Raw genomic sequence first — 20,317 nt, forward strand, 5'->3', positions numbered from 1 at the left:
TCTGTATTATGTCACATGCCCTCACAGAGCTCTGATGACCAACCTCGGGCTCTTTCCAACAGTCCAAGCTGTTATTAAAATAAAAACTTTAAATAACATTTTTGAGAACTGCCTTTGTGCCAGGTACTGTGCTGTCAGGACCTCATTTTTTACTTCGGAACCAAAAGACGATCACTCTGAAGATGCATTACAAAACAAAAAAGCTGAGACTCATATTTTTAAACAAAATCAGTGCACATCTGGGTGCAGAGCAACTGACAGAGCCCATGTTGGAGTCTGCCCCTTTGTTGTGCTCACACACGTACGTGGGAGATTCCACTAAGAGTCATGGCTTTTACTTTATTGTCTCATGGTCGACTGATGAAATAGTCATCATACAACACCAGTATTTCATATTGAGTTTTTAAAGGAACACTTCGCTTCCTTAGCACACAGAGTTTTATTGTAAAGGATCAGCTGTATAAGCTCTCAAAATTCACAATTCTTTGGCTAGCAATTCTACAACTAGGAATTTATCCTAAGTATATGCTTGTAGTTATGTTATTCATTGCACTGTGTTAGCAATAGCGAAGGTATGTAGCTAACTTATGTATAGATCCATAGTTTACTGCTAAGCAAATTTAAGGACCATGCATAGAATAGCATGCAGCCATAAAAAAATACAATGAGGAAACCCCAAGTGCCAGCAAAGACCAATTGCCAAGATGTATTAAGTGAAAAAAGCAAAGTTAAAGAGCATAGAACTGGGGGGGAAAGAGAATGTGTGTGCATGTATATCCATCACACACATTCATTGGCTTGTGTATATACAGAATGTCTCTTGCAGATAGATATCTAAGAAATGGGTAACATTGGTTACCTTTGAGAAGGAAACTTGGGGACAAGGGAACAGAGGGAACCTTCAAGGTCCACCCTTTGTAACTTCTTGAATTTTGAGACATCCAATTATTTATTCATCAAACAACTATATTTAAAACCTTGAAGGAATAACATCCAGAAAGGGGAGTGTGAGAAAGAGACTACAAATAGGTCAGCTGCTAATAATTGAACTGATCTCTCAGGTAATAACCTGTACATTTTAAGAGTACTTAACTCCATTTTTTAAAGTGAATTTCCATTTCATTTCACTAAAATTATCCTCTCACTGAAATTAGGCCCTTGGGACGATAAAAGTGAATATTACAATAAGCAGCATAAAGTATTTAAAGAGTGAGCACTCTAAGATTTATCATTTGGGCAATTAGTGGATATTATTGGATGAGATGGCTTTGTAGTTCTCCCAAGTTTTAGGACTTTGCAAATTTATATAGAATGTCAGTAATCTTAGCTGTAATAAAGAAATATTAAGTTGTGACAACACCCACTACTTTATGGTATTCACAGGAATGGAAACGGAGTGTTTATTTCTGACATCGTGAAAGGTGGAGCCGCAGACCTTGATGGGAGATTGATTCAGGGTGATCAGATCTTATCTGTAAATGGGGAGGACGTGAGAAGTGCCTCACAGGAGACAGTGGCCACCATCCTCAAGGTGAGTCCCTGGGCTACTTTCTGCCTACCTGCGCAACTGAAGTCCAGGGGGAGCAGCTGTAATCTAATGTGCTTATAAAATGGGCCAGATGATATAGGCAGACTCTACTTTTTACTAGAAATCTAATCTCTGATTATTTTAACCAACCAGGAATAACTTTAAAACAAAGCTGTTATATTGATTAGCAGGAGTAAAGAGAACACTACTTTGGGGGTTTTTGAGCTATATTTCCTTAATTGTGAGAATTCCAAGTCTCCACAGTTGTCTTCTAAATGCATTTGATGCAATGGGCTCTTCTGGAGTCCCAGAATTAATTCATCTTCCTCCCTCTAGGGCTACGTCAGGGAGCATGTTACCATGAATTCATCAAATCCAGCTTTTATCCATTGAAGGAGTGTTAGGGCCTGTCTAGACCAACTGTCCCATGTCACAAGTGACATTAAAAAGTAGAATGGGCCCTGACTGGTGTGGCTCAGTGGATTGAGCATGGGCCTGTGAAACAAAAGGTTGCCAGTTTGATTCCCCATCGGAGCACATGCCTGGGTTGGGGGCCAGGTCCCCAGTTGGGGGCGCATGAAGAACAACCACACATCAATTTCTCTTCCTCTCTTTCTCCTTCCTTTCCCCTCTCTCTAAAAAATAAATAAAATCTTTAAAAAATAAAAAGTAGTCCGGCATGCCCAAGATCACGGTGCTCTGCCTGATTGCCTTTCCTACCTCCCAGGCTGTCTCTCCCTGCAGTTGTGGAGATGCTAAAGCTCACACCTCACTTCTGAGTGTCTCTGCCACATGCACCCTGCCTCCTCTGGAAAAAACTGGTTAACAAAAGTCCTTATACATTTTCATTCAACTATACCCAAGTGTATTTTATTCTGTTTTTACAAATAGCTGTGGGAGCTTTTGCAAAGACAAAGGAACTTTGTGTATTTTTAAATCTTGATTTCTTAATATAGTCCGCTGTCAGTTTTTACTCAAGAAGATTTACATATGTAAATTACTTCTACCTTTTTTTGTCTTCTTTCTCACCACTTTTTCTTAGTTATTTCACTGCTCACAAATACTTTATTGGAGGGGGAAAGAGGGGAATTGAAATATAAACCTTTTAACATTTAAAGAAGTTATGAAGTCATGAGATGAAAATACCACTGAGTTGATAAATTTTTGTGATTTTGTGTTTTGGTTTTTTTTACTGAATTTCTTTTTTTCCTATGGCTTTCATCACGCATTGACAATTCTTGGCTGTAGAGAGGAGTGGAGGCTCTGCTATGATCATTTAGAACATAAATACGACTGTTTTTCACTTCTGTTCTTTTCTTGTGTTCCCAAGTGTGCACAGGGGCTTGTGCAGCTAGAGATTGGGAGACTCCGAGCCAGTTCCTGGACCTCCGCACGGAAGACATCACAGAACAGTCAGGTTGTCGATGGCTTCCTCACAGGCCGACTCACTCACCTGTCCTTGTTGAGAGAAAGTTCCCCACTTCGTAAATGGAGAAATAGTCTATAATACACAATATTACAGTAATGCGTAATCTACAGCGTATTCACAGTACCAAGTTCAATGTTTCTAACATGTTTGAAATAGAAACGAAAGGTGGGATGGAAATTCATTAATCCCTAGACTTTTATCTCCATTGTTGCCTGCCAGTGTTTTCTTAGGACCACTTTTCTCCCCCACAATTAGTTCTGTATTGCCTATGCATGCATGTACACAGCTGTGTTTATTTTTTAAAAAAGAAGAAGAAGAAGCAACATCTGGTGGCAATTTGACCCTCATTAGCACAACATTGTTCTATTCATTCAATTAAATATTGCTATAAAGTTAACTTGTGAATAGCCACTCACACATGCTGAGGGCAATTAATGGTATATCCCTAGGAGAGTGAAATGTGAGGGTTTCTCCTGTGGGAAAGAGGCCTCAATGGGCGACATTTTGTGGGTTAGCAAACATCTTATGTTTATTTGCAAGGCTGATGTAAGTGCCACTTTTTTTTAAACCAAGTATATTTCACTGTTTTTTTTTTTTCATTGTAATGGCTGAAAACATCAAAATGGTAGACTATATTTTTAAGTCTCATTTCGTGTATAATAAAACTATAGAAATTACATGTTACCCTGAAGTCTCCTTTGCAGGTTATAGATGGGCCTTTGTTTTGAGGTTAAAAGAAGCATGACTTTTAGTCCCCTCCCTGATTGCCTTAGACCTAAAGCCTGTCCAAGGCTTTTGTCCAGAAGACTCTCGGATTTTGTGGTTAGCACACCAGTGCTTCTGCAATGCCATCACTGTCTCCTCTGCCTCAGTGGTGTTAGAAAATGGATGAAGAGCCCTGGCTGGTGTGGCTCAGTAGATTGAGTGCCAACCTGCAACCCGAAGGTTGCTGGTTCGATTCCCAGTCAGGACACATGCCTGGGTTGCCGGCCAGGACCCTAGTTGGGGGCATATGAGACACAACCAGTCAATGTATCTCTCAACACTGATGTTTCTCTCCCTCTCTTTCCTTCTCCCTTCTACTCTTTCTAAAAACAAATAAATAAAATCTTTTTTAAAGAAAGAAAAAGGAAATGGATGAAGAAAGAGACAATTGTTTGGATAGTATCCCAGACTAGCTAGCTGGCTTGTCTAAAAGAATCCTCAAATCAGCCAAACCCAGTAACATCATGTTAAGTTTAGAACTTTTTCTTTCCCATTTCTGGCTCAGGGAATCAGCAGCAAATATCACATGGACTATAAGAGAGAGCGCTACAGTGGGATTCCAGGAGTGAATGGCTACAGTGGGAATTTGAGATGCAAATAGTCACCTCAGCTTTTCCTTAATGGGAAATTCATATGTTGAGTGATTTCCTTAAAGCCTCATTGTACATAGGAGGTCAGGATGCAGAATGAACAATACCGGAGATGAAATGTTTCTTTCTGGAGTGTACAAAAATGCTGCACAGAAGAGGTTCCATCAGGTCTTACTGCAAAAGGAGTTTCTTAGGTTGAAAAGAGGGAGCAGGCATCCCAGATGGAGGGAGTAGTATATGCAAAGGTAAAAGGGATACAAGGAATTGAGTGTTTTAACAGAAGTTTGGGCTGACAGGTCAGGTGGGTGGAACTGGATTTCTGTCCTTGAGGAATGTGTATGTGTGTCTTAGTGACTGATAAAGTTCACACTCAGGTTGAAAATAGAGCAGACGCCCTTAGAAGCTCTGTCATTAAATGTCAACAAAACCACCATTGCCCTTTATGTGCTATGTAAATATGAACTGTCAGATTTTGGAACCCTGGCATAAAGCATCAAATATTTTGATCTTCTTGCACAGAATGTTCATTTCAAAGGATAGAAGTTTTATTCAGTCTTAAGGAAAGCAATAAATATATTATATCCTTACTTCATCCCTAAAATAATGGCTGAGATAATGTGAGAGTTTGCACTGATGGTGGCTGATTGGAAGAAGGCTTATCCCTAGCTAAGAAAAGAAAGTATCCCCCTTCATGAGTTGAAGACCAGCCCATGACTGAGATGGAGAAAAAGGAAATCCCATTTCCCAAGTATGTTCATCTGTAGTCCCAGGACCTGACTCAGATTTCTTTCTGGGCAATTATAAGCTAGGGAGGCAGAGGCTTTTGAGGGCCAAGGAGAATTTTATCTAGTTAACTTGGCCTAGAGAAAGTGGCTTCATTAAGAGAGATCTTCTAGCCTCAGAAACAGCAAGCCTCTTTTTTAAAAATGTCTTGTCAGGCTGGTCCAATGGGAGTGGATTATCAGAACTCAACTAAAATTCATGTAAAATGTCTTTTCCAACCAACCAGAAAATGTGTAATGGAGAAGAAAAACCTTTCCCTCAAATAGCTGAGGGAACACTGTCAGGCAAAGCCCATACTCATACAGGCCGTGGCAACCACATTGTTTCGAGATTGCTTTTAGGCAGAAGTTGTATGTTGTACTTCCTCAGTTTGAGTATTTATTTATTATAACACCATTGATTTAAATCACATTCTTTCAGGGAAATACAAAACATACTTCTTTATAATCATCCATTGTGAAGTATACTAATAATATTTATCACTTACTTTGAAAAGAATTTTTTAAAAAGACAAATTGAGTGATGAAGCGATGAATGGATATGTGAAAAGGTCATAGCAAAATATTGTGGAATCTAGGTGTTGTGTGTACAGATGTCTACCTTTAACTTTTCTTTATATTTGAAAATTTTCATATTTAAAGAGTGTTAAAATATTAAACAGTTTGCATTATAGAATTAAGGAAGTGATTTAAATTATAATTCATCTGATGATAATTGTGATCTTAGGTTTAGTTTAAAATTTTGAGGCAGTTGGGCATAATATGGATAATTTGGAAGAAAAAATTCTTTCTTTATTATTGGTGACATTATATTCTACATTGAAAAAGCCCTTCAGTATGTGTATGATTTTAATTGAATAGCCACTAGCCATACTTAACCACTACAACTATACATTGTAGAACTCAGATATTTAGTTAGATGGATAAAAGAGCGATAATGAAGGTATAGCCAATTGAGCTGAGTTATTCCTGAGTCTAGGAAGTCTGTAAGAAAAAAAAAATATTACTAAAACAATATATTCCCAGGATATTTGCTGCTTTCTCCTATAATTGAGAGTTCCATTCGGTCAAATGTCTATTAATCAAAGTCTGATTATGTGTTTATTTATTTATTTATTTATTTATTTATTTATTTATATTTAGAGAGAGTGGAAGGGAAGGAGAGAGCAAGAGAAACATCAGTGTGTGGTTGTCTCTTGCACACCCCCATTGAAGACCTGAACTGCAAACTCAGGCATGAGCCGGACTGGGAATCGAACCAGTTATTATGCTTTTTTTTTTTTTAGCAAAATAGAGTGTCTAATTTGGGTAAAAAATGAATGAATGCCGTCCCTAGTCTCCAGTGACACACAGTGCCATTAACTGAGCATGTATAAATATTGTGCAACAACTTAGGAAAATGTTTTTTATTTCATATTGAGCAAGAAAAGCTTAAATTATTGCATATCTTTTTCCTTGATGATTGAAACCATATATTAAATAAAGCACATATAATGCAGAAAACAATGGAGAAAATGTTAGATGGGATTATGTTAGGGCAGTAAGAGAGCGAGTGTGGATAATTTTTTGTTTTCTCGTTTAGCCCCTTAAGAATTTTCTATTGCACGGTTATGGTTACGTCAGTAATTAAAATGCTGATTAGTCCACGAGTTTTTCAAACCAAGCCCATGTTTCAGCACAGCTGACCTCTGGGTTTCCTTTCAGCGGAGTCAGCACAGCGCCCCCAGCAGCTTGCACCCCTCCCTTGCTCCTGTCATCAGCAGCCTGCAGAACCTCGTGGGCGCAAAGAGAGCTTCAGATCCTTTCCCCCAATATTCAGGTATTCCTCGGACACACCTCCTGCAAAACCTTCCTGTCACCCCCTTTTTTAAACATTAATAGTTTTTAAAACAATCTTTTCACTTTTAATTAAAATATTTTTAAATCTGTGTGCTTGGCCACATAGGCCCCGAGCATTGGGAAAAGCCTGTTCTAAAGGAAGTAAAGCCGGAGAGATTCATTTTTGGAATGTGCCCTTAACTTTACCCCAGAGTTAAAAAGTAGGAAAGCAAAAATCTAATGCATTTCCTGAAGTAGGAAATCATATCAAAAGTAGGAAAGCAGAAGCCTAAAGCGTTTCCTAAAGTAAAATTATTTAAAAAATTAGCGGTCACTCAAGGAGGGTCAGAAGTGCATAGACCAGTGGGGTGGGACAAGGCAAGGGTCTTTTTAAGTCTTTCCTTGGGTAGATGGTTGTCTTTGATTAAGTCAGAAAAATGTACGGTAACGTGCAAATGGCTCACCTTCCCAGCCATTTAGTCACCATAGTTCAGGCAGCTACTGCTGCCACCCATCAGCCTTTGACCAAGTGGTTATGGCCACGTCTGCGCCAGACAGCAGCGAGGGCTTCTTTAACTGGAAGACATCGCTGCCGATCAGTGGCTGCTGGGGGGATTTTGAGAAAGGGTGCAGTGCCTATCTTTGGTTCAGTATTCTCTCTTGACGGGCCTAGAAAATGATACCACTTTCAGGAGATAATATTATATCCTACATATATTATCTCTTAATTTTAAAATTGTGTTGCTTCTTTATCAATAGGCACAGATACAGAACCAAGGACCGTTGAGATAATCAGGGTAAGTCAGTTCTTTGCTATTTTTCTAATTTGTTTGGATTTGCATAAAATGCACATTTTCTCCTTAATACAATTGATTGGGGAATTAGTGTGATCTTTTAAGTTACTGAAAAAAACACGTGATCTGTGTAACCTAAACAGACTTAGGAAAACACAGTGAAGTACATGGATGACCACCATCAATTTTTTGGTAAATCCCATCTACCACATTTTGTTCATGTACTGAAAGTTTTACAAAACAAAAAATGGTATCATATTTGACATACTCTTGCAGCTTTTCTTTACTTAAGAACTTTTAGCCATGCCAATAAATATTTTTGACATTGTATAGCAACAATTTTCAACCAGCGTGCTGCAAGAATTTTTAAAATATACAACCCCTGACTATTTAGTCAGGGGCATTGACCTCTTGTCAAATAAAAAAATGACAACAGCAGACATAATAGTCATCTGGTGTGAATTAATCAAAATTATGCCTATTTTTTAAATTACATTTTATTGATTATGCTATTACAGTTGTCCTGACTTTTCCCCCTTTACCCCCCTTCACCCAGCACCCCCCACTCCCTCAGGTAATCCCTCCACCATTGTCCTTGTCCATGAGTTATGTGTTTATGTTCTTTGGCTGCTCCATTTCCTATACTGTACTTTACATCCCTGTGGCTGTTCTGTAACTACCTATTTGTACTTCTTAATCCCCTCACCACTTCCCCCATTCGCCCACACCCCCTTCCCACCTAGCAGCCAACAAAACACTCTCCGTACCTATGATTCTGTCTCTGTTCTTGTTTGCTTAGTTTGTTTTTTAAATTCAGTTGTTGATAGATATGTATTTTTGCCATTGTATTGTTAATAGATTTAATCTTTTTCTTAAATAAGTCCCTTTAACAAATTATATAATAATGGTTTGGTGATGATGAACTCCTTTAGTTGTTTCTTGTCTGGGAAGCTCTTTATCTGCCCTTTGATTCTAAATAATATATTTATGGGGGAGAGCAATCTTGGCTATAGGTCTCTGATGTTCATTACTTTGAATATTTCTTGCCAATCTCTTCTTGCCTGCAGAGTTTTTTTTGAGAAATCAGCTGACAGTCTTATGGGAACTACCCTGTAGATAACTGCTTTTCTCTTGCTGCTTTTAAGATTCTCCCTCTCTCTCTCTGTAACCTATTTACTACCTGGCCTCAAGGTTTTGGGGTTTTTCTTCTTATATAGAGTTGTACTATAGTTTCTTTTTTAAATAAATATTTTTAGAGAGGGAAAGGGAAGGAAAAAGAGAAGGAGAGAAACATCAATGTGCGAGAGATACATCAGTTGCCTCTCACATGTCCCCACCTGGGGACCAGGCCTGCAACCCAGGTATATGCCCTGACCAGGAATCAAACTTGGAACCTTAACCTTTAGGTTCACAGTCTGGCACTCAATCCACTGAGCTGCACCAGCCAGGGCAAGATTCTCTCTTTATCTTTAACCTTTGGCATTTTGATTAAGATGTGCCTGGAGTGGGCCTCTTTGCATCCATTTTGTTTGGGACTCTCTGTGCTTCCTGAACTTGCGTGTTTATTTCCTTCACCAAATTAGGGATGTTTTCTTTCACTATTTTTTCAAATATTTTTCCAATTTCTTGCTCTTTCTCTTCTGGCACCCCTATGATGCAAATGTTGGACCTCTTGAAATTGTCCTATAGGCTGATTATACTATCCTTATTTTTTGGATTCTTCATTCTTCTTGTTGTTCTGATTGATTGTTTTTTGCCTCCATGTATTCCATGTAAATGATTTGATTCTCACCTTCATCCACTCTACTTTTGTTTCCCTGTAAATTGTTCTTTATTTCAATTAATGTGTCCTTCATTTCTTACTGGATCTTTTTTATGCTATTGAGGTCCTCACCAAGTTCCTTGAGTATCCTTATAACCAGTGTTCTGAACTCTGCATCTGATAGATTGCTTATCTTCATTTCATTTAGCTCTTTTTCTGGAGTTTTAATCTGTTCTTTCATTTGGGTCTCCACATTTTGGCAGCCTCCCTGTGTTTGTTTCTATGTATTAGGTAGAGCTGCTTTGACTCTGTGTCTTGGTAGTGTGGCCTATGTAGTAGGTGTCCTGTAGGGTCCAGATGCACACTGGGTACTCAAAGAGTGCCTTTTGTGTGGGCTGAGTACATCCTCCTCTTGTAGTTGAACCCTGGTTGCTGTTGGCAGGTCAATGGGAGGGATTCACCCAGACCAGTCAGCTGCACGGATTGGCTATCACCACTAACCACAAACCTCCACCCTCCATAGAGAATCAGCTGTGCAGGGGCAGGGTGGTGGTGCTCCCACATGGTCTGTACTGTCTGCTGAGTACACTGGCTCTGGGGTTTCCTAGGTGGTGCAAGCCAAGGACAAGCCCCATCTGTGTTTTGCCCATGGCTACCATGCCTGAGCTATAAAGCAAACTGAGATAGCTGCTAGTTGTACTAGGTTTGGAGATTCCCAGGTAAAGCCAACCTGTGAATCTAGGCTGGCTGCTGCTACTGCCAGTCCTCGGGCTCACTAAGCGCCAGTTATTGCTGATGTGAGAGAATTTATAAAGTTGTGCAGCATGAGCCAAGACTAGCCATTCACATGGAGAAGCAGCTTGGGTGCACATGGGCCCATTAGTCAGGTGGGGCAGAGTCTCTGGGGATCTCTAAGGCAGGTCAAACAGTGTTAGCCAGGTTAATCAAGTCTCAGATATGGCACCAGCTTGCTGGCTTTGTGGCTCTGTGGCTCTTGGGGGAGGATTTAGAAAAGGAACAATGGTCTCTGCTTGTTTTCAAGCCAGACATTTTAGTTCCTCCCTGTATACCACCTGTACCTTTCAAGCTGCTACCTTTGTACTGGAGCTCAGAGGGAGTGAGTTTGAGCAGGTGAGTTTTTGTGTGGGTTCTTTATGAGGCACTGCTTGGGGCTCCAGAAGTTTCTTCCACCAACTCAATCCCTGCTGGTTTTTGCAACCCAAAGTTTTGGGGATTTATATCCTGGTACTGGAACCCTGGGCTGGGGTCCTGGTATGGGGCTGGGACTCCTCACGTCCAAGCTATCCCTTCCAAATTTTTATCCACCACACGTGGGTGGGGGACCAGCCCGTTTCACATCTGCACCCCTCCTACCTGTCTGGATGGACGTGGTTTTTTATATCCGTAGTTGTCAGGCTTCCATTCAACTTGATTTCTGGTGGTTCTGAGTGATGGTTGTTCTATATTTTAGTTGTAATTTTGATGTGGTTGTGCAAATAGGTGAGCCATGTCTGCCTAAGCTGGCATCTTAACCAGAAGGGGTTTTTTTTTTGTCAGATCTGCAAAAAAAATATTTTTGGTGTGCTGCAGAATTTTATTAATTAGTTTATATATGCCATGAGATGGAAAATGTTGAAAATAGCTGGTATATAGCATGACTTTTATTGGTTACATAATATTCCATCATATAAATGTGCTGTGATTTTCTTAACCACCTTCCCCAATCCCATTATTTTTAGAGAGAGAAAGTCAAGAGGGAGAAGGAGAGAAACATCCATGTGAGCAAGGAATATCAATTGGTTGCCTCTTGCACACACCCCAACCAGGGTCCAAACACGCACCCCCGTCATGTGCCCTAATCAGGATTTGAACCCATGACCTTTCAGTTTACAGGATGATGTGCCAACCAACTGAGCCACACCAGCCAGGGCTTAACCAGCTTCTTCTTTTAAAACAATTAGCATATTTCTAAACTTTCATTACCTTTTATAGCAAAATATCTTCGGTGGGGCAGGGTTTGCCTATGTCATGGGTGATTTTCTCAGGATTAACTCCTAGAAATGAAATTGTTGAGTCAAAAGCCACACTTGTTGTTAAAGGCTTTTATACATATTGCTAAATTGCCTTCCTGAGAAGATTGCATAAGATGCATTTTCATTCATGCATCTGTCAAATCCTGAATTTCAAACTGCAGCATGAAATCTGGAGTATTAGAAAGTGGACTTCTATTTTGATCACTTTGATCCTTAAATTTGGGGTTTAAGAAATGTAAAAAAAAATGTATGACCTTGTAATTATCATTTAACTGCCGTAAAGTTATATGTCCAGCATCGCTTAGTTCTCTGGAGCCATTCACAGCTGTGTTTGAAGGCAGTCTGCTATCTATTAGCTCTATTATCTTTGGCAAGTTACTTAACCTTCGTTTTCCCATCTGTAGAATGGGGGTAAAATACCGTTTAACTCACAAGGTGAATATTGTTGTATAGATTAAATGAAGTAATGCATATAGTGTATTTTCATAGTACCTAGTGCATCATGAATGTCCAGGAAGTGGCATCCATCATTATTGGTTAAAGCTTTACTATATCTGCATATGTGATCCCAGGGTCCTTCCACCCAAGTGGCAACTCAGCTGTTCATCGAATGAGGAGGTTCGATGTGCCAACATGTGCATTATTATGGATAAATTCAAGAGACATCAGGATGGATTTGCACAAAAGCAAATTATTGCCTAAATTTCTCCTTATTCCAAGATTTATAAAATGCCATTGTATGTTTACTCAGTCATTAGAGCTACTTGTTCTTAAAAGCTTTTATAAAAAGAACTAGTCCTACCAGCCCCATTTTCCCACACACGGTCCAGGAAGAAACTTCATCATGACACTCGTTTTTGCCATTTGGCACCCGGGGCGTTACTGTCGATATACTCAGAAACTATAAGGTAGACACAAATGTCTGGAAAACAAGCCACAGGCTACCAGTGGCTGAAGAGATCAGCATTTCCTTTTTTCTGTCTTGTAGGCATGACATGGCAGCACTAGTCATGTTAATAGTAAAGAATCATGCCTCGCGCTTACGGGACATGAGGTTTTTAAGTTCTTGCATATGTGGTTTTTGTTCTTTCCCCTTTTCCCAACTTTACTGAGGTCAAATCAAAGCACACTAAGCTGTGCAGTTTTTTAAGTGATTAATTAAAGCTGTGGAAGCCCCGCGGCCACACCGGTCCCTTTACCACACCCGCCCTGCCAGCATTTCTGCCCTAGTTGTGACATACTAACATTCAGTCTGAGGACCCACCAAGTAGTGTTATGATGTTTGCTTTCAACTGCACTACACATTTTCAAGAACTAAAGAAAAAATGATCCCCCTGTCCTGGGTTTTTGTAGGCCGAGTAACGTGGGATTTTATGCTAGACCCCATGAGTAGACAGGATGCGGTCACCCAGTTAGGCTGAGACTACACGTCGCGTCTCCCCTTTTGTGAGTGGTGGTTCAGTTCTCTGGTTGGGGTCTGTTCCATGTGTGCATAGCTTAGAATTGAGCCTGAGAACTCTGTGGGTTCACACAGAGCTAGAGAATCCCTTCTCCAGCTGCCTTTACTCTAGTTTTCTTCCTTTATTCTCTCGCTACCAGGCGCTCCTTTTCCTGGTCCTTCCAACCAGGAAGAGGGGAGCATCTCCGAATGGTAGTGGGAGCTGTGTGCACCGCTTCCCAGCTCCTGGCCCAAGTCTGGCCCTCAGGACGGCGCTGCCGGGCCAACAACCAGGACAGTCATCCCTGCCGTCATGCCTCCAAGTTTTGGCTTTCCACCACCTTTTGAGTTTCTTTACTTTTCAGAAGCCTCAGGTGGTTGTTTTTTATATTTTGACATATCCTTTATTTTCATCAGCAGGAGAGATATACTATAGTGTGCACATGCCGCTATGCTAAATCTGGTACTCGCCGTTTGTTCTGTTAGAGATTTTTAAGATGCGAACTCTCTGATAGAATGTGGGAAGAACCTGGACTAAAGCCAGGAGCTCTTCCCCAGGGTCCAAGGGAACCGTGTTGCCTCACCTAATAATCTTAGGGAACGTTTCCTATCACGTTTGACTTCTCTCTCCAAACTATGTCATTGTTATAGTGAGTGTCCTCTACCATCCTTTGTTTTAAGCAGTCATGTAGCTCTTTCAGAGCCAAGTATGTTTGTTCACACCCCCGAGAGCATGATATGTGTGGCAGTTTGATTATAAACACCATATGAGAACATACTTGCCAAGTCTGCATCAAAATTGGCCACCAAAGTGAGCAGTAGCATAGGGTTTTGTTTTGTTTTTCACTCCCACTATTGCCTTTTTATTGAGCCTTTTTTGTAGGCCAGGACTGCACTGGATCATCTCATTTAACCCCCAAACCAACGCTGGGCAGTAGGTGGGATTCTTCCCATTTTAGAAATGGAAACTCTAAAAGGTTGGGAAACTTCCTGAAGATTCCCCAGCATATTAAGTCCTAGTGCTGAAACACAGGTTTTTCTTCCCTGACCAGTATGGCTTGGTTGGTTGGACGTCACCCCGAAAAGCAAAGAATCGCAGGTTCGATTCCCAGGCAGGGCACATGCCTGGGTTGCGGGTTTGGTTCCCAGTGGGGGTGTGTATGAAGGAAGGGCAACCAACTGATGTTTTTCTCCCTCGTAGCAATATTTCTCTCCTCCTCCTCCTCCCTCACTTCCCCTCGGTCTAAAAATAAATAAAATATTTTTGAAAGAAAGAAACACAAGTTCCTCTGACATCAAAAGACCCGCACTTAACTCCTGTGTTACCCTGACCTCTTGCATCACAGAGCGTTTTGTTCAGCAGCTACCCAGGACCGTCAGGTTGTGGCTCTTTATTAAATATGTGCTGTGTTTTGCTTCTTTTTTAGGAGCTCAGTGATGCCCTTGGAATCAGTATTGCTGGCGGAAGAGGAAGCCCCTTAGGCGATATCCCAATATTCATTGCCATGATTCAGGCCAACGGAGTGGCTGCGCGCACACAGAAGCTTAAAGTAAACAGACGGGGCCTGGGGGAGTGCGAGCAGCGCGTGGTGGGGGCGGGGGGGGGGGGGGGTTGGGAGGAAGTGCCCGCCGTGGGCGCTTTGTTTAAAGTTAGAATTCCAACAGCCATCAGAGAGACCCATGCTGAGGACAGAATGCATTGGGGGAAGTTTATACCTGAAATTCATTAGGTCCATGGGCATATAAAAATATTATTGTTTGTATCAAAGCTTCTCGCTGAAAGAAGAACAGGCAGCTCGCTTGCAAAGCCTCCGGTACCATCTTTCAGCACCTACTTCCGCCTGAAGTTGATTTTCACCTGAGAGTGATTTGACCTTAGAATCTTTCTTCAACCAAAAGAAGCAACATTCTTCTCTAACTTTTTTTTTCCATTGCCCATTAATTTTAACTTAGGTAGAAAAATAAAGCGGAAAATATTTGGCCTTCTCACTAGAGCTGTATTGAACAGTTAATTTGTACACCCCACCATTACTGGCAAATGGACGCATGAAACACCATCATTACCAAAATACAAAAGTGGCCTGCCGTGCCTTTTAATAATCAAATCTGACCCCCTTCTTGTGTCTCTGATTGGCCTGTATTTGGGGAAAGCCATAAAAATTCCTCATGCTTCTGGAACATGCACGCACAGTGGAAACACGGAATCTTCACAATAGCCACAAATGGGAAATATGACTTCCCAAGAATTTTAAGCATTCTTCTCAAATTTAATTTTTCTTAATGATAGTGATTTTCTACCACTTTTGTGCTTCCAGGTTGGAGACCGGATTGTCAGCATCAATGGACAGCCTTTGGATGGGCTGTCTCACGCGGACGTGGTTAATCTGCTGAAGAACGCCTACGGGCGCATTATCCTGCAGGTACCGCATCAATGGAACCCGCAGCTGCGCGAGGCAGATAAGTGGCGTGTGGAAGAGATTGAGCTTCCCTGGCAGTGGGCTTCACCGCCCAGCAGGGTGCTCGCTGATGTGAATTATGAAGGTTGAAAGCAAGAAATTATTATTTTTATTCAGAAATTCTTTAATGCCACCCATACAGGCAGTGAGCATGATTATGTGAAAGCCTAACAAGGGGAGAAAAATTACTCTTTGCTTCACGTGATAAATCAACAAGGCTTTTAGCTTCCAGTGTTCTTTTGTAAATCAGAGTTCGCACGGAATAGGAAATGATTTCTTTTCTTCTGCCCAAAAACTGTTACTGAACTGCCCAAGCGCTGTTTCATCCGCTCACATTAAAAGAAGGGAGAAATACAATGCTCTTTTTCCTGTACCGTAAGTGATTGCCAACACTGTTAAATTCTCACTGCATAGTAGCCATCAACTAAGGCAGACAAGTATGTATCAGCTGTGGTCTCCAAGGGTATTGTCCAGAGAGGCACAGGGAAGTGTACCAGGAAGTGGAGATGAGGCGCGCTATTAATCACCTCTTCTTACATTCTCAGCACTTAGCATCTCTCAGAGATGGGTATCATGTGGTGAGTGAGAGGCAGCATACGGCAGTGCATTTCCTTAAAGAGTTTCCCCACATGTAGGATTGTGATCACCCTACATACTCTGCAGAATTAGTATTAAATGGTTTATAGGTAAAAAGAATAAAACCCACAATTTTATGCCTTCGAGAGGGGGCTGGCCAGCCCCTCAGACCATTCTAGCCCTAAAGTAAAAGTTCGAATTGAAAAACCATTACTTCTGGGAGAACCAGTTTGTGGTGCTTAACTCTCACATCTGAATGGTCTCAGACCAAAGTGCCAACACAGACATTTAAAAAAGTACACGGCTTTCAGCATGGATGAAGGGTGTAATAAAAATACCGTCAGTATTTCAGGGGAATTCATGTGATCAGCAACCTACTTATTCCATGGTTTGGGTCCCCAGGGATGTGGACAGGCTGTAGGGTCGGCTCCCCCCTCCTCCGTGTCTGCACTTTAAATGCAATCTTACCGGGTTACCTGCCGTTCCTCCCTCTGCCAGTGTCACAGCCGGCGAATCTTCCTTTTTCGTTTACTGCGCTTGCTTTCCCTCCGAGTTAGGCTGACCCCTAGGGGCCCTACCCATGCAACTCTCCAGCCTCGGAGTTGAGGACCCTTAGCTACACAATTTTAACAAGTCATTTCAAATGATAACTACGTCAAGACAAAAAGGTGTTTCCCTCAGCAAAACCTGGTGTAGACGCTGTTTGCATACACTGATGTAATTTGTTCAGCTCCGCCTTCTTCACAAAGGGATGGGAAGACACAATGTAAAAGCGTAATACGAACTATAACGAGCACCTTAAATGAAAAGGAACTCATGCTCTCCCACGCAGAGTTAATACTTCATTCAGCCAAACTGCTGCTACGAACATACTTTTGAATGAGTTCCTTGTTTTCCTTATTTCTGTATTTTAAGAAGAAAATGACATTTGGTTTCAAATGATCTCGTGTTAAACACATTAGTTGGTGTTATTTTTTAACATGTGTTATTAAAAGCTTAAGGGACGCCTTTGGGATGTTGACAGTTGCAACGTACACAGTTGTGGGTGTGCGGCGTATGTGCTGCCAAAGGCTTTAGACACGAAGCCCAGGCAAGTCTCACGTCCTGCATCAGGCACCTTTCAGTTGCACGGCATATTTGCTTCAATTAAAACAGTGTGCAGGAGGAGTACCAGCAATCCAGCGATCACAGCAAATGTGTCACTAGGTGGTTTTTATTATCAAGTGAGCCAGCGCCTTGACAGAAAAGTAGGGAAGGTCAGATCATTGTGTCTGACAATGTGAAAAAGACTTACTGTCGGTGGTCGTGCTGAGGAGTCAGCAACTGCCGATTGCACGGGGAAGATCAAGGTCTGGGTCAACAGACTGCAGGGTGCAGAAGGGGAGGAGGGTGGACGAGACAACCAGCACTCCTGGAACCCCCTCCCCACAGTTAAATTGCTGTCTCTAGGTGTGATGAGGAGGTAGATATTCTTGCCCTTAAAGTCACATGTTTCTTATTCCCGTTATGGATTGCTCAGCAGAGACTGATGTGGCTGTGAGGGGTCATTTTACATGTTTCCAATTATATTTGCTTCTGTAGTTTGATTGTTTGTCAGTTTAGTTCTTTTGTCTATGGAGTTTAATTTTTTTTGTCTAAGACAATAAAGTCTTTTTTGATAAAATCAGGTCACTCTGGCTCTCTGCTGGAAAAATTACTTTTTTTTCAGAACATAGAGGATGAAAAAAGCATATAAGGGAGTTTTTTTTACTAAAGGAAATTGTGAGGCTTATTCTGGGCCCAATTAGTGTTTTTCCAGCCCTGGCCAATGAGTTCAGTTGGTTAGAGAATCATCTTGATACACCAAGTTTTCAGGTTCCATCCCCAGTCAGGGCACATACAAGAATCAACCAATGACTATACAAATAAGTGGAACAACAAACTGTTTTTGTTTCTCTTTCCCTCCCTCTCTAAAATCGATGAATTTTTAAAAAATCTTAAGAGTTTTTCCAAACATTTTAGAGCATAGGAGGATGGGCGGACCGAGGTGATATTGTCTAGGAAATTTAGGAGGAGTACGCTGGGAGAGAAGAGGACGTTATCGTTTGGGGCACCCAGGTGGGGAGATGTCCGGCAGGCACAGGAACGTGCTGCCGACGGTCGGGGGTCTTCGGTGCTAGACACGGAGAGGGTACATTAAGCCACCTGCAGCTTTTTAATGTCAGCATCCCCACTGGCTGCTGCACTGTGCTTCCTAGATACTGGTTTAGCGAATGAAAGGAATAGAGACAAAAAGGACAAAGGCCGGGAACCAGCAGCAAGTAGGAAGAACAGAAGAGAGTCTGAGATCAGGGACATTCATCAGGGGCCTGGCTACAGAGTCGTTTGGGAGGCCCTTTGAGAGCACCCTCCAGAACACAAAAAACCAGCACAGAGACACTGCTGTCCGAGGGCCTGGCTGCTGGATGGAGGAGAGAGACATGTCCTACTTATTAGGACAATATTCAGAAAACAGTGACTTCTCATGTGAGGCCTAGATTGAAAACGAAAGAGGAAAAAATAAAACACAAGATTAATTCAGGAGGTCCAATATCCAACAAATAAGAGTTACAAAAAGAAAAACAGAAAAATAACAAAATAAATTCAATTTAAGGTCTTTTAATCAGTGAACAGGATAAATAAAACAAGAATGATATCTGTAACCATTCTAAAACTTTCCAGGACAAAAAGTATATGCTACTTACAAAAGAACAGGAGATTCAAACAGCGCCTGGCTTTTTTCAGCAGTGTGTGTCTGAGACATTAGTGTAGGATATTCTCCAACAAAAGAGTAAGATAAGAAAGAGGAAAGCCAGTGAATCCACCGCTAAAGAACATCGGAGTCCCAAGACAGCCCTACAGCCGGCAGAGAGAACAGCTTGTCCAAAGGGGAGCTGGAGGAGAAGGGGACTCGGACAGAGAGGGCTCTGGGTTAAAGAGGAGAACAGAGGGACAGATGATCTCACCTTTAACTGAGTTGGAAGTTTGAGATCTGTTGGAGAGTTTGGGGGCTGAATTAGTGATAAGTATATTAAAAATTAAACAAAATTAGATCATTATTAACCTTGAGGAAAACAAACACGTATGAAAAAAAAGAACTGAAATCATAGTTGAGTAGTTGGCTCCATATAAATAACATTGGTGTAAACATTCCAACTCATAGTAATAAAACCAATACAACCAAGCATCATGATGCATGAAATATTAGTAGTAGGGAAAGAAAATATAAGAGGTAAATCCTTATCTTCTATAATAGGATATGATCAGATAATATTTAAAGCTGAAAAGTCAAGAAATAGAAGTAAAAGCGTGGGGTTTTTTTAGAAATATGGAAGCAGTTACTAGAAGAAACAACTAAAATGTTGAAAATAATGATTTGCAGGGAATGATAATTAGTAATTAGGGAAGAGAGAAGGAGGACTTCATTAAACACTGTATGATCATTTCTATTTTTATTTATTATTATTTCTTTTTGGAGAGAGGGGAAGGGAGACAAAGGCAGAGGGAGAGAGACATTGATGTGAGAGAGAAGCATCAATCGGTTCCTCTCACACACCCCACCTGGGCACCGAGCTTGCAACCCAGGCCTGTGCCCTGACAGGGAGTCAAACCAGCAAACTTTCTGTTTGCAGGACAATGCCCAACCCATGAAGTCACACGAGTCAGGGCTGTTTTTCAAATTATACATGAATAGATTTGATTGTCTAAGTTGAAATGAAAAAGAACACATTGCTGGAAATTGTCAGACCTATAGTGATTTTAGTATATTTAAAGAAACAAAGAAAACAAGTAGACCTTAAAAATAATATAAAAGTTAAGTGCAAGTTTGGCCAGCTAAATTTTCATCTCCTGGAAGAGGGAGTCAATCGATACCATTGAGATGATACATTTCAAAATTGGCTTGTCAGCATATTATTTAGATCACACCTCTAGGGGTAAAAAAAGAAGTTCAATGGGTCTCTAGGGAGTGACAGTGTTACATTTTTTATCATGCCCTGTTGAATTTTTTATCATGCACGTACAAAAAGAAATAACCTGGAAAATAAAATAGAAAAAGAACCGGGAGTCAAAAACACAGTTCCTAGACACTGAAGGAGAAAAGAATTTCAAGAATAGCACACTTACCAATGAGGCAAATGTAAATAAAACCTCAGAAAAGTCACTCCAACTGGCAGATACATCACTGGCAGTCTTTAAAATAATTGAGTTCTTTCTTTTAGAGTTGGTGGCAAGTCAGTAGAGAGCAAGAGAGTAATTGGGAGCAAAGTAGACAGAAGAAAAGGTAGGGACAATGTTACCCCTGAAAAGGAAATCTTGCAGGGGAGTTT

The 20,317-nt window shown here is 41.0% G+C and overlaps 1 protein-coding gene across 3 annotated transcripts in view; it reads left to right on the forward strand.

Annotated features, from left to right (window-relative positions):
* The window catches only part of PATJ (PATJ crumbs cell polarity complex component), a 321,583-nt gene that overhangs the window by 282,017 nt on the left and 19,249 nt on the right, over nt 1-20,317 (forward strand). For 2 of the 3 annotated variants that reach the window (XM_037136218.2, XM_037136220.2), the window contains exons 37-42: nt 1,384-1,531; nt 2,859-2,945; nt 6,799-6,913; nt 7,672-7,709; nt 14,367-14,489; nt 15,255-15,359. In XM_037136218.2, coding sequence (XP_036992113.2) covers nt 1,384-1,531; nt 2,859-2,945; nt 6,799-6,913; nt 7,672-7,709; nt 14,367-14,489; nt 15,255-15,359 — 616 coding nt within the window. The remainder of the gene's footprint in view (nt 1-1,383; nt 1,532-2,858; nt 2,946-6,798; nt 6,914-7,671; nt 7,710-14,366; nt 14,490-15,254; nt 15,360-20,317) is intronic. The other variant, XM_037136219.2, reaches the window with a different exon arrangement.

Source organism: Artibeus jamaicensis, unplaced genomic scaffold (genome assembly GCF_021234435.1).
Source record: "Artibeus jamaicensis isolate MK-2021 breed Jamaican fruit bat unplaced genomic scaffold, CSHL_Jam_final scaffold_1019, whole genome shotgun sequence".
Lineage (NCBI taxonomy): Eukaryota > Metazoa > Chordata > Mammalia > Chiroptera > Phyllostomidae > Artibeus > Artibeus jamaicensis.